The sequence below is a fragment of the Urocampus carinirostris genome, chromosome 10 (genome assembly GCF_059441175.1).
Source record: "Urocampus carinirostris isolate Australia breed hairy pipefish chromosome 10, RoL_Ucar_1.0, whole genome shotgun sequence".
NCBI lineage: Eukaryota > Metazoa > Chordata > Actinopteri > Syngnathiformes > Syngnathidae > Urocampus > Urocampus carinirostris.
In genome coordinates, this window is record NC_142358.1 from 4,667,396 (window position 1) to 4,681,849 (window position 14,454).

Consider the following 14,454-nt stretch of genomic DNA (forward strand, 5'->3'; position numbering starts at 1 on the left):
TCCCAGTGGTACTTAAGCGCATAATGACCTCTGAATCTGCTCATAAAATGAGCCCTGCATGTGTTCGCTAAGTCTCAACATTCAGGCATCTTTCACTCCTTTTTCCATTGTTTTATTTTCTAACAACTCATATTAGCCACTTAGCTACAGAATACGTCTCACAACTAGATAGATAGATAGATAGATAGATACTTTATTCATCCCCTAAGGGAAATTCACATTTCCAGCAGCATCCCTGAGCTGAGAACAATACAATAATAAAGCCAAAAGAAAACAATATACAAATACCCAGTGTGACGTGCAAATGCCCACTTTAGCATGTTATATAGATTAACTAAATAGTGCTACACAGAACACATAATGCAGTAAGATCCAATGTAGGTGGTGTGGTTTAATGTGGGCCTTTACTCTGCCGGGTGGAGTTAAAGAGCCTCATGGCATGAGGAAGAAAAGATCTCTTCAGTCTGTCCGTAGTACAAGACAGTGACAGCAGTCTGTCACTGAAACTGCTCTTCTGTCCGGAGATAATGCTGTGAAGCGGATGCGATGGATTGTCCATGATTGACCTCAGCTTTTTCAGTGCCTGTCTCTCGGCTGCTGTTGTTAGGCTGTCCAGCTCTTTGCCCACAACAGAGCTCGCTTTCCTAGCCAGTTTATTGAGACGAGAGGCATCCTTCTTCTTGACGCTGCCTCCCCAACACGCTGCCGCATAGAAGAGGGCGCTTGCCACTACTGTCTCATAGAATATTTTCAGGAGCTTTTTGCAGATGTTGAAGGAGGCCAGCCTTCTGAGGAAGTAAAGTCGGCTTTGCCCTTTCCTACATAGAGCTTCTGTGTTGGCAGTCCAGTCCAGTTTGTTGTCCAGCTGCACACCCAGGTATTTGTAGGTCTGGACAAATTCTACACATTCTCCCTTGATGGTTACAGGAACCGGGTGAGTTCTGGTTCTCCTGAAGTCCACCACCATCTCTCTGGTCTTGGTGGTGTTTAGGTGCAGGTGGTTTGCGTCGCTCCATCGGACAAAGTCCTGAATCAATTTCCTGTACTCCTCCTCCTGCCCGTTTCTGATACATCCCACGATCGCAGTGTCATCGGCAAACTTTTGCACATGGCAGGACTCAGAGTTGTACTTAAAGTCCGATGTATATAGAATGAATAGGAACGGAGAGAGAACGGTCCCCTGCGGAGATCCTGTGCTGCTAACCACGGTGTCCGATGTACAGCCCCCCTGTTTCACATACTGCGGTCTGCCTGTCAGGTAGTCAGTAATCCATTCTACAAGGTGTGAGCTAACTCCCATCTCTGTCAATTTCCTACTCAGTAGCAGAGGCTGTATGGTATTGAAGGCACTAGAGAAGTCCAAAAATGTAATCCTCACAGCCCCCTTCGCCCTATCCAGGTGAGAGAGGGATCGGTGTAACATGTATAATATAGCATCCTCCACTCCCACCTTCTCCTGGTAAGCAAATTGCAGTGGGTCGATGGCGTGACGGACCTGTAGCCTCAGGTGGTGCAGCAGCAGCCGCTCCATGGTCTTCATCACATGTGATGTCAGGGCGACTGGCCTGAAGTCGTTGAGTTCCTCTGGTCTTGATTTCTTTGGGACTGGGATGATGCAGGATGTTGCCTCTATTGTTATCTTTAGCTGCTTGTGCTTGTGCTTGTGCTTCAGTGACACTCGCCTTCCACAGCTGGTCATGCAAGTAAACATCACTGATTTCCGTGATTCAGGCATTTTCTGCATTTTTCTCCACTGTTTCCTCCTCTAGCTGCTTCTGTTAGCCTCCTGGCTGTGGACTATGAATTGCCGCTATTGCTTCATCATTCGGTGTCACTTGCATGGATGATTATTTTTATTGAAGAAAAAACTCCAATAAAAAAATTAAAGCACTGTAGAAATGTTACCCAAAAAATCATACAAAAATCTTAACTTTGAAATCATAATCAGCTAATTTGATGTATTTTTCTATTTTAACCATAATGTAATGATACAAACAGTAAATAGGAAAAAATGAGGCAAAACCTTACAAAAATGATGTTAAGAAAACATAAATTGATTCAGGCATGTTCAAATTTTTCCCACTGTTTCCTTCTTCAGGCACTCTAATTTCCCACTTGCCTGCAGGCTATGGCTTGCTGCGAGCTGCTATTGTTATGGTTAGCTGTTTTGTTACAATAAAGCTTGCCTCGTCCTTCAGGGTCATTAGCCTTTCGCAGATGGTCATGAGAGTGAATGTCAAACAGGCCCGTTATTATGGCATCTTCCACTTTATTTCCACTGTTTCATTCTCTAGCTGCTTATGTTAGGTACTAGGCTGTGGGCTGTGGCTCGCCGCTATGATTGTTGTTAGCTAAGTCGTGGAAGTAAAGCATGTTTCACCCATCACTGTGACATTTGCAGTTTAAACAAGCTCCAACCAACTCCAGCTATTGGCTCTTTTCAGCCACTAAGTGTATCTATTTTGCTCTCTCTTTTGTTGCAGTTTCCATGTCCTGTTGCAGGCTAAAATCCATCCTTTCTGAAAGTAGGCTTCTAATTTTTTTCAAGTAGTATCCTCAGGGCTTTTGTAATGTATCTTCTTTGAATAGGCCTACAAACTCTTCAGTTCAGTTAAATTTTAGGCTACAACGACCATTAGAGGTGAATTATTACACACTCATTTTATTGTCAAATTACATATTTTTTTCTATTCACTTGAGCACTGTTTACACGAAGACGCTTGTCAGTAAAAAGTTAAAACACCCCAAAATAATTGATATTATGGTTTATTTTCGAAGACAGTGATATTACTGGACGATTTTCAACTGGAACTAACATCGAACCGCGAGATGACGAACTGCTGCGCTATAATTCTGACGAAAACGTATCTATCCCGGCTGACGCTCAAGGAAACTGTGCGGGTCAGATGTATCGACATTTCGTTCTGTATACACGTGTACACGAATGACAATAAAGTATATCTGAATCTGAATCTGATTGGTTTCAAACTTCAAGACAGCGTGGCGATCGGTTCAGGTCAGGTATGTGCTGACGTCACGGCTAAACACGGACGTACACACGGAAGTAAACCAATGTTTATTGGGGGGAGAAAGTAAATACACTAATCAAGGCTACATTAATCCGTTAGCTCTTCGAACCACTACAACGGGAGTCATTCCGGAATTTTCACTTAAACATTTGCTTCTAAGGAAAAAAAAAAGTTTTTGAGCGAGTCAGTCTTCATGAAAGCGTTATACAAGTTTACGGTGTGTTTTTTCTGTAGAGGGGCGTTTTTCAGGGCAAAACTGATGTCATGCATTTGGGCGGAGGTGCCGGTGGTGAAGTCATGCAAAATAAAACGTTTTGAGGATTTCAACATATGTGCATAAAACCTGTGATCCTTTGTGTTTCCGTTGCCATGAGATACGTCGATTTGATTGACGACAGCAGGAGGAGCCTGACATTTGCTTTCTTGTTAAGATGCACTATTTCTCATTGCACGATTATTACGAAAAGACCAAATTTCCAAGCAAAACCTTGTAAATATTTTTGCCTATCTATTTTTCTTTATATTTTTTTACACTTTTGTCTTAGTTATCCTGGAGTCCCATGTCGGATCTCGTTGCAAACGGTGTTCATGACGTTGTTAATCAATGACAATAAAAAAACAACAATGTTAACTTGTTATTCTTAAATTAATAAACTCATTGTCCAAAATAAATATTTTTCTCAAAATGTATTCTTATTTTTTCCCCCCAAATAGGATTCTCCTTTCAAGCTTTCGGTGGCTGAGCTGGCGGACAGATTCAAAGGTCACATCCTACCCATGCCTGCAACGCAAGACGAGGTACAACAGGTCAGAATTATTTTCCAGAAATAAAAAACAAAGGCAGTATTGAAATTATAGTTGAATAATTATAAATATGCCAACTTAAGTACAAGTATTTTCAAATTTTCTCTTTTATTGTTCTTTTTTTTTTGCAGACGCCCTTTCGCAGAAATCATCCCTATTTGCTTTCCATCAAGAAAGAAGATGTGAAGGAATTGAGTGTGAGTTATTTTGTGGCTTTCGTGAATTGGTGCTTAAAAGGTTAAATTAACAAAAAACTAACTTTGACCTGAAATATTGCGGGGTCAAATAAAACTTGTTTGGAGATTTGCTACGTATAAAAAAAAAACGAAGTTTTTTTTTGTTTGTTTTTCACTTTTTCACTTCTTTTCAAGCATGTTGCTACAACGCCCACATCACAAAATGAACGAATTAGAGAAAAGAGAAAAAGGTAAAGAAAGAAAACTGCCCCCTAATTAATTTTGGTTTCTTCTATCAATCATTTTAACTTGGTAGCATGTCTTACATCATTATAACATAATTTAGAAATGACAAGCAACAATGGCCCAGTGTCGCTTGGCTTGGCGTTGCTGGGCATTCTTCTTGCGCGAAGTTGTTGGTGGTGTGGTTTGTTGAAAAAGTGCCTAAGAGTCACTAGGGAGTTCCAAAGAGCTGCTTGTACACCAAAGCAGACGTTTATCAATGTTGTTGGTATTTATTGGGGGTGCCTTGACACCAAATCTAGCTAAAAACACTCCCAGAGGCCTTAAGTATAACAGTGTACATTTTTACCCAAAAACAGTTCAGCCGTTTTAGAGCCTATACGCCACACACACTAAAACACACACACACACACACAAACACGCGTAAATCAGGATTTATAAATAAATTTAGATTAAGATCCCATGGCTTAAAACATGATATAGATTTTGTCCACTGCCTGAAGATGGCTCGGATGGGCTCCAGCACTCCCGGCATCCCTTGTTAGGAAAAGCGGTGAAAAAAATGAATGGATGTATGGATTATAGATTTTGTTTTGATAAATACAGTACTTTGCAACTTGCTCTTTAGGTGTTGTCTATCAGTTTGTTTGTTCTTCTTATTTGACATACTTTGTGGACGATTTCAGCATGTTAAGAGTTCTGTCGATGTACACTTTTTGACTTGTTTCAAAATGGCAATGGAAAAAAAACAAATATCTGTTGCTGTTGATTTTCTTTGACCTGTCAATATGGCTTAATTTCCCCTCTTTAAACTTGAAATGTAATTTGTAACCAAAACATTATTTTCATACCCCCAAAATGATGTTTTCCAGACCAATAATAACGGAACAAACTTCAGCAGTCCTGCCAAAATCCGGACCAAGACTTCATCGGTCATCGAAAGACTCCAGGTACTGCATTGCTGCTACCTCTTGGCTCGGCGCTCGGCTTCGCCACTGCGGCCTGTCAGATTTACTACTGATGTTTGGATTGAGCCAGGTTCAGAGCGTCGCTTTCCATTCGTAACATCAACATTAAACTTTGTGGTTAGCAGAACCACTATTACTATGCCATGCCCAGTTCTTACTCATTTCTTTCTAATAGAGTACACACACATACACATACAGAAGAAAAAGCATGGAATATATGCATTCCATTCAACACTGTATAATTCGTCCTTACACTTTACGCATTGAGTCGTCGATTCGTTTTTGCATTGAAAAGTAAATATTTTAACAGACATTTTGATGTGTTATGCAGGTATTCCAGTTTAAAGTTGCTTAGTAACAAAAATGTTGGAAAGAGTTAAAAGATTGAAAAAAATGTTATTATCATTTAGTAGAATAATATAATTTTCAGAAACCTATTTTTTTATTTTGTGCAGAACATACTATTATTATGAGTAATATACTAAACAAAGCGACTCCTTTTTTCCTGCCTTTTTTTCTTATTTTTTATTTCTTTTTTCTTTATGTTTTTTTTCTTCTTTTTTCCTTTCTTCCTAGCTTATCAATTATTTTTTTCTTGCTTTTTTTGTCTTTTTATCATTTTTTCCTGCTTGATTTTTTCTTTTTTTTTTTTAAATTTTTTTGTTTTTTTATTTCCCTTTTTTCTTTGTCTTTCTTTTTATCTTTTATTTTTTTTCTTCTTCTTTCTTTTTTCTTCAGACAGCTCTCACCACTCTGTCCATTTCTCTTTGGGTGGCAGAGCGTGACCATGGGTGGGCACTGACACCCCCCTCGCACCCTCACTTACCTGCCCTGGTAACGCCCCTGACTGTATAACATATTATCACCGTAACACACCAAAGCCTCCACAGATAGGAGGGCGGTGGGGGTAGCTACTGGGGCGATCGAGAGCAACGCTAGGAATCAAATGGATTAACCATTTCAAAACAGTGGAGGAATTCTGACGCTGCATTGTTCACATTTCTGTTTCGTTTTACTTTTATTTTTTTAATTTAGTGTTTTTCATCATACTTATTCATCATATTTATTCAAGCCTATAACTGGCAAGGAAAGCGGGCTCTGTTGTGGGCACAGAGCTGGACAGCCTGACAACAGTAGCTGAGAGACGGGCACTTGAAAAGCTGCGGTCAATCATGGACAATCCATCGCATCCACTTCACAGCATTATCTCCAGACAGAAGAGCAGTTTCAGCGACAGACTGCTGTCACTGTCTTGTACTACGGACAGACTGAAGAGATCTTTTCTTCCTCATGCCATGAGGCTCTTTAACTCTACCCGGCAGAGTAAAAGCCCACATTAAACCACACCCCCTACATTGCATATTACCGAATTTTATTGCAATATGTATTCTGTGTATAGCACTATTTAGATATTCTATATAACATGCTACAGTGGGCATTTGCACGTCACATTGGGTATTTGTATATTGTATTCTCTTTGCTTTATTATTGTATTGTTCTCAGCTCAGGGATGCTGCTGGAAATGTGAATTTCCCTTCGGGGATGAATAAAGTATCTATCTATCTATCTATCTATCTATCTATCTATCTATCTATCTATCTATCTATCTATCTATCTATCTATCTATCTATCTATCTATCTATCTATCTATCTATCTATCTATCTATCTATCTATCTATCTGTCTGTCTGTCTGTCTGTCTGTCTGTCTGTCTGTCTGTCTGTCTGTCTGTCTGTCTGTCCTTTGTTTGGGAACATTTTTTTTAAAATGCTATAATTTTTTTTTAAGCACCCGCGCTTGGGTTGAATTTGTGGGGTTCTTGAGCACCCCCAAAACGGGCTGGTTACGCCCAGGGATGGAGCTCTTGTCCTTGTTGAGCTGAGATTAACTAACTAATAATGGGATGACGGGCCTGGGGGGGGCCTCTTGCTAGGTTTTACATCGCCAGTGTTGTCACACGCGCCCTGCAGCAATGGGACAGAAGGGCTGCCGCTTTTCCCTTTTCTTCTTCTCGCCTGTGCAGGTAGGATTGTGGATATTAGACATTTTATGATCTTGGAAATTTTGTGTAATGTTTGATATTTCTGGGGGGTGCAGGCCATTTATGAACGATCATTCTCTTCATATTTTTGCATAGAATTCAGTATCCATACACCTGAAAAAACAGTTGTGTTTGCATTTTTGAATAATTATTCTATTGCTTTTTAAAAAACACTTATGTCCTTTTTATTTGCACTCGTGACTTGTAAACATTTAGTTACCTTTTTCACAATCAAGCTCTCAAATTGCCATGTCTCCGTCACTATTTATGAGTGACACTTCTTTGTTTTTTCCCCCTAATTATTTAATTGGTTGCCCGCACAATTGCGCAAACTTTGATTTATTATCTCAAATAGACTTTTGTTTATTTTCTTTTAAACATGTAAACACAAAAATACACAAATAAAAGTATTATACAAACCAAAATAATCAGACCACATTCCAAACTCTTGGTAGCAAATAATCAAAACAACAAAATAGTATACAATAAGTATTACTTATGTATAAAATATGTGAATAAAAATAAAAAATGTGTATAAATACATATACATGTAAAGGAAATATTGAATTTTTCATTATCTTTGAGCTGGTACAGTGGAGTTGACGAGTGGATGCAGAGAGGGTAGGAAATGGCAAATTCAAATTGAAACTGATTTTAAAACTTCCGCTTGTGAAGCGTGTCATGCCCTTAGAAGATTTCTTTGTTTGAATCGCCACCTTTTTTTTCAATGATAGTCTTGAGCAGTGTTCCCTCTAAGCTGCGCGCGTGCGCAATTGCGCACTGCGTGCATATTCTCAGTGCACAAGTAAATCTATCCAGCGCAATGTTCCCTGTAAGCTGCGTGTGTGAGTTTTTAAAGTTTTTTGAAAAGCTCACTAAATGGAACCGGCTCTTTTGGGTCCTAAACGGCTCTTCAGGTTGTTTTTGCTTCTTTCATCCCTATATGACGAAATATTATGTAAAATTCTGCACAAAATGACTTAAAGGAAGGGGGAATAGAACAAAAAAGTAAAAAATACCAAAATGGAAAAGTAGTGTAAAGCTGAGAAAAAATTACACAAGGAAGAGAAAAAAGAAGGAAAAATTCAGAAAAAAGACAGAAAAAAAGAAAAAGAAACAAAGGAAAAAAGTAAATAGAGAACAAAAAGAAAAAAAGTAACAGCTAGTAAAAAATAAACACAATGAGATTTTTTTAAAAGGGATTAAAAAAAAGAAAAAAAAACAGGTAAAAAGAAGAAAAAGTTTGTGTTGCATTCAAATAATTTCCAATTATACCAAGTCAATCTTGTTGCCGACATTGTACTTCCACTAAAAAAATGTGATTAAATACAGTTCTGTATCGTGCAACCGACTTAATAAGGCCCCAAAAATAATAGTAGTATACGACAAAAGATACCAGGAAAAAAGAAATGAAAATCTTGTGAAAGAATTGCTGGTTATATCAGTATCAGAAATTATTTTCCCCCCATTTTATTAACACTCCACTTATTGAAACATAAATATTTTGTTTGTTTGTTGTACATGATTCAATTGTTTGTTTGTTTGTACATGATTCAGATTGAATCGTTTCTTGTACATGATTCAATTGTTTGTTTGTTTGTACATGATTCAAATTGAATCGTTTCTCCGGCGCCGTCACGAATGGCAGCCACTCCAGCAGCTCCCGTGTTATTTTCGATTGTTCTCAGTTATTTTCGATTGTTCTCAGCTTAGGGATGCTGCTGGAAAAGTGAATTTCCCTTCGGGGATGAATAAAGTATCCATCTATCTATCTATCTATCTATCTAAAAACAAATGACGTTTGTAGGCGGTACAACCTTTGCACAATACATCAGTCAATTCATTCAAAAGTGACATTGTTTTTTGGATTGCTGGAAACTCAGCAAAATGTAACTTGATGTCAAGTTTTGGACATATGTGATAATGACTCAGTTGCCACACTTGGGATTGCCGTTGCTCACTGTTGTTTCAAGCGTTGCTCGTCGACTTTGTGTGAACGCTCAGACCCGTAGAAAATTAGAGGGAACATTAGTCTTGAGCATTGATTGGTATGGCCATGCAACTAAACATGTGCCTTTCTTGATTCATTTCCATGGTTATCATGTTTTTGCTTTCTCATTTAGCATCACTGCAAGTCTACACCAAAATATACACCCCAAAACTTACATTTTATTCCACACCGTGAAGTGAAAACGTTGTAAGACGGGGACGTTGTATCCTAGGGGTTTATCCTTTTAAAATGTATCAATATTTTACCCTCCGTACAGGCCAACCTAGCCCTGTCGCCCAGCACCCTGCTGCCGTCGCCAAAGGGCGCCGAAGCCCCCCGACGTTCTGAATCTCCATCGCTGCAGACGGTGTTGACCCCGCCTAGGATTGCAACACCGCCGACCCCCACACAGCCGGCCGTGGAGGAGGAAAAGAAACGAGAGGGGGAGGAACCCAAGGAAGCCGTCAGCTTCGACTGCCCTCCCGATGGCGCCTCGCTGCCCAGCTTCCAAAAGGTTCTACAACTTGATTTAACATTCATCAAAGTGTTACTTTAAAAAAAATAAAACTGAATATATTTGGGCGGCACAGTTGGTTGGGTGGTTAGCGCACAGACTCAGGGTTCAATTCCAGCTCCCGCCCTTCCCCGTGTGAAGTTTGTATATTCTTCTTGTGCAAGCGTGGATTTCCTCTGGGCACTCCAGTTTCTTCTTACATTCCAAAAACATGCATTTCAGGTCTATTGGCATGTCCAAATTGTCCCTAGATGATCGAATGAGTTGTCTGTCTCTGTGTACCCTGCAACTGGATGGCAAACGGTTCAGGGTGTCTCCTGCCTGAAAATGGCTGGGATAAAATCCAACACCCCACCTGACCCTGGTAAGGATAAGCGGTCCAGAAACTGGATATATGAAGAGAATTGATAAAACTACAGTTATGTCAGCAGGCTTGGGGAGCAACGGAATACATGGAACGGCGTTACGTAATCAGGATACAAAACATTTTTTATTGTATTCCGATACAGTTACAAGAAAAAAAACAATCAAATGACAGGTATATTTTGTAAAAGTAAGGATTACTTAGCAGGACTACAATCTTAGTTAAAAGCATTTTCATGTTGCACACTACAGCGTGCATTAGTTTGAACAGGTTTTATTATTTTCCTCGTTTACATTAGCTTTGTTTACATTCACCATGTCCTGTTGATCCTCTCTCTCTTTTCACACCCATGAAAGAGAACATTTTATTTTTGCTCAATTCAATATCCTAAGTAGTTAAAATGTGAGCACTTTTTGTTGGACTACAAGCAACAAACTGATCTTTCTTCTACTTCTTTTTCAATGTTACATTGTTCATTTATCTTAAATCTTTTTTTTTAGATTTTAATTATATTTAGTTTCTCGTCTTTTACTAACATATTTGGTATTGGAGTAATCAAAAAATAATATAAAGTTATAAAGTTAGATTACTTTAATATTATAGTATTCGGATTACTTTACTGATCACATTTTTACAGGTAATTAGTAACTATCTTGGATTATATTTTTATGTAATCCTCCCAGCCCTAGATGTCACTGTTAAAAAGAATCTTTACACAAGAGATGTTTTCTCCAGTGAAATAAGAATCGTTAATTAAACACTGATTTGAAGTGTATTTTTTTAGCACTGTTATTTCTAACTCCAGTGTAGAGTACTATTGCACTACTCTGTGTCTACCGGTGTAGACTTTTACCCCAGTGACAAATCAAACACAGAGAGGCTAAGCTTTTGGGCTAATTGAAACGGCATAACAGTGTTAAAAATAATAATTGACACTGTCAGCTCACTTATATGCCGTGCACTTGACTTTTCTCATGTTATGTTTAACACTGTCATTATTAAATTAAAAAACTTTAGTATGACTCTATGAATGGCAATTACGCTGTGTAGTTTAAATTAGCCCATTACAGTGGCATTTTGCTGTTGTATTTGTCACTAAACAGTTGCTCAAGAATAAGCAATACACTTGACTTATTTGTTTTAGATTTAACACTGTCAGTGTTAATGCAATGCTCAATGATTTAGCAGTTTATTCAAAATCAGGATTCCCAGGAATATTACTGAAAGATCTGATTTTTTTTATGTGTAATAATTATGCCAAACAGCATTTTAAATCTACTGCACATCCTATAAAGGGAAGTAAAAGTAGAACTATTTGTGTATTTTTGTAAAGTCTTTCCCCAGTTACATCTATCTCACCCTGCTTGAATGGTTTAATCCAAAATGGTGGGAGTCACACGCTACTTGTCTTCAACTCTTGTGTGTGGTTACTTTGTGGATATTATATTTGTAAATTTGGCTCATCTACTGTAATTAAGAACATTTATGGGTTCAAAATGGTGTCTTCTTTGCCAGTTTACTTTTTTGGCATTCCTTTTTTGTCTTCAAGGTTACAATTGAGAGTAAGTGGCTTTATTTTGCAATATTCAATATGACTCTTCATTTGACGACTGACTTCCTGCTTTACTGCTTTAGCTTCATAAAAATAGTCTATGCATCTTTACCTGGCCCATGTATTGAAAGGACACATGTGTATTACACCATGTGATCCTCGCCGTCACCTTGACACGGACACACCCGTCGAGCTATTTGCTGAAGACTGGTGACGTGTCACCATGTCTTTAGCGTGTAGGCTCAGCAGGTGTCACGCTACCCGGATTAGCTGAGTGCCATTGAAGAACGTAATCCAATTAACGTTCGCGTTAGAATTTGTGCACATCTCACACACACAAGACATTCGCCATCTGTAAATATCAAAGCGGAACTTTACAGAAGGTCATAAAACCAGCCCAGAAAATGTACAATTTAATGGGCTGCTCTTTGTTCTGTCTGGAGGACATTGCCAGCTTGAGCTTGTAGCATTTTCATCTTGTGTTTAGAAGATAATTTGGGGATTTCTGAGTGCCAATTGAAGTAACCTTGGACTACCCAGTGTCAGGCAGGACGGAAGGAAAACTGAGATCACTTGCACTCGTTTCTTGGTTTTTATTGGAATAAGGAATGACAAGACGTGATTCTTCGATCAGTTGTTTGACGGAGGGACAAAGCTTGACAGGCGGGTGAAGGCTTGGCGGGAATGGTCATGGACAGGCGTAATCGTCGTGTTGTTGGTCGGGGCTGGAGAAGAAGGGCGTCGTCGTGTTCGGAAGAGTGATCAGGAGTCAGATGGGCAGGGCAGGTCGTAGGCAAATTCGGAAACGGGTCGGCAACGGAGATCAAGTAGAAGGAACAGGATGCAGGCAAAGAGTCGGTAGGTACGGGCTTTCTGAGCAGGTGGCAACAGGTAGCATAGTACAATCAGACAGCTTGTTTCCGGAAGCTGAGGATTTAAATGGACAGGGTGCGCCAATCAGCTGTCCTGGCTGTTGGCGCCAAATCCTGAGCACAGGTGTTCCCGATCTGGGTGATTGTGACACCCAGAAGAAGATGCTAAAAGTTCACTATATTAAATTACGATCAATCCCAAAATAATTTGAAGGAGCTACACATCTACAGTATTTAGTAATTCGCACTTCATAAATTGGCGATCAATAACTAATTTGAGAAAAAGTGAGCGAACATTGGATGATAAACACACAACTAAATTTATCAATTTAAGTCAACAATCAGGCAGCACGGCAGCGCAGTAGTTAGCGCGTGTGCGGCACGGTTCTGAGCTCATGAGATCGAACCTCCTGTGTGGAGTTTGCATGTTCTCCCCATGCTTGTGTGGGTTTCCTCCAGGCACTCCGGTTTCCTGCCACATTCCAAAAATATGCATGACAGGTTAATTGGCCGGTCCAAATTGTGCCTAGGTGTGAGTGAGTGAGTGAGTGAGTTGTCTGTCTCTGTGTGCCCGCGACTGGCTGGCAACCGGTTCACTGGCTGGCAACCAGTTCACTGCCTGATATGGCTGGGATGGGCGCCAGCACCTCCGCCACCCTACTGAGGATAAGCGGTGCAGATAATGAATGAATGAATGAAGTCAACAATCAAACATTTCAATAAGCTTGAAAGTCTAATGGGTTTCTTGAGTGCTTGAAAAGTGGTGGGTATATTGTGGAAAGTGAAAATGCCCAATAAAAGAAATGAGCAGAGATTTTCTATGGCCTGTTTTAAGTGTTTGAATCCAGCCCCCAACTGAAAAAAAAATCTTCTCATTTAGATGCCAAAATAGGGCTGATTTCATCAAACATGCCCTAACAGAATACTCACAATTAGAGAGTGCTGCGATGTAGGCATAAAACATGAATCATGAATCATCAAACCAAGACGAATCACCAAGGTATTGATTATAAGCCAACACTTTGGCAATTTAAATATTTTATAAGTCTATCTAAAACTGGACCTCTTTGTTCGGATTCACACTTATAGTCATAGCTAGGGCATCATTACCCTATAACAGTCATGTCAAACTCAGTTTAACTCAGGGGCTGGTCCAGACTTTATGTTTTCAGGTGGGCCAGATCAGTGAAAACATTTCAACAACAAATATTTTGCTATTTTTCCAGTACTATGCTTTATCATTTAGCCTACATTCGTAGCCTACCCTAAAATTTATAATCATGGATGAAAAGGTTTTTTTCTCAGCAAAACACATATATTCGCAAACGATGGAAAAAATGAGTTTCACGTTTGGCATTGAATGTGCTAAAAAAAAATCTGTATTTTAACAGTTGAATAAATGCAGCTTTACTTCTGAACCAAATTATTACACTAAAAAACTCAAATGGGATTTGTGGAAAAAAAAAGGCTTGCATCAATTGTCATACTACCTTGAAATAAATCAAAAATAAATACAAAATAAGATTTTTAGCAGTGAACTGGCAGTAACATCAGATACAGCACAACAACCAGGCTGCGATGACTGAAGCTGAGAAAATGTTGCACAATATTGCCTTTAAAATGAAACCAGATACAGCTTATGTTTAATGATCTGTGCAAACAAATGCAGTGCGGTCACACTTTTCCCCCCTCTCTCATTGCACTCCTGCAGTCTACTTGCTGCTGCTGGCTCCTAAAACTTGGCATCTTCTTGCCTCTACAAGTGCATTTAACAATGTAATTCAAGTGTTTGTTTGTTAACCTTGAGCACCACTTTGTTTTATTATTGTTCATTACAGAGCTGTTCACAAAGTAGATCCAAGCATGGATAGAACCTTTGCTGGGTGTCAGCACTTGTACACC

General features: G+C 39.2%; 1 protein-coding gene across 4 annotated transcripts in view; it reads left to right on the plus strand.

Annotated features, from left to right (window-relative positions):
* Positions 1-14,454, plus strand: part of LOC148357536 (capZ-interacting protein) — a 33,422-nt gene that overhangs the window by 17,368 nt on the left and 1,600 nt on the right. The window contains exons 2-6 of one of the 4 annotated variants that reach the window (XM_088346459.1): positions 3,744-3,836; positions 3,965-4,030; positions 5,125-5,202; positions 7,153-7,242; positions 9,528-9,764. In XM_088346459.1, coding sequence (XP_088202585.1) covers positions 3,744-3,836; positions 3,965-4,030; positions 5,125-5,202; positions 7,153-7,242; positions 9,528-9,764 — 564 coding nt within the window. The remainder of the gene's footprint in view (positions 1-3,743; positions 3,837-3,964; positions 4,031-5,124; positions 5,203-7,152; positions 7,243-9,527; positions 9,765-14,454) is intronic. The other 3 variants (XM_088346460.1, XM_088346461.1, XM_088346462.1) reach the window with 3 other exon arrangements.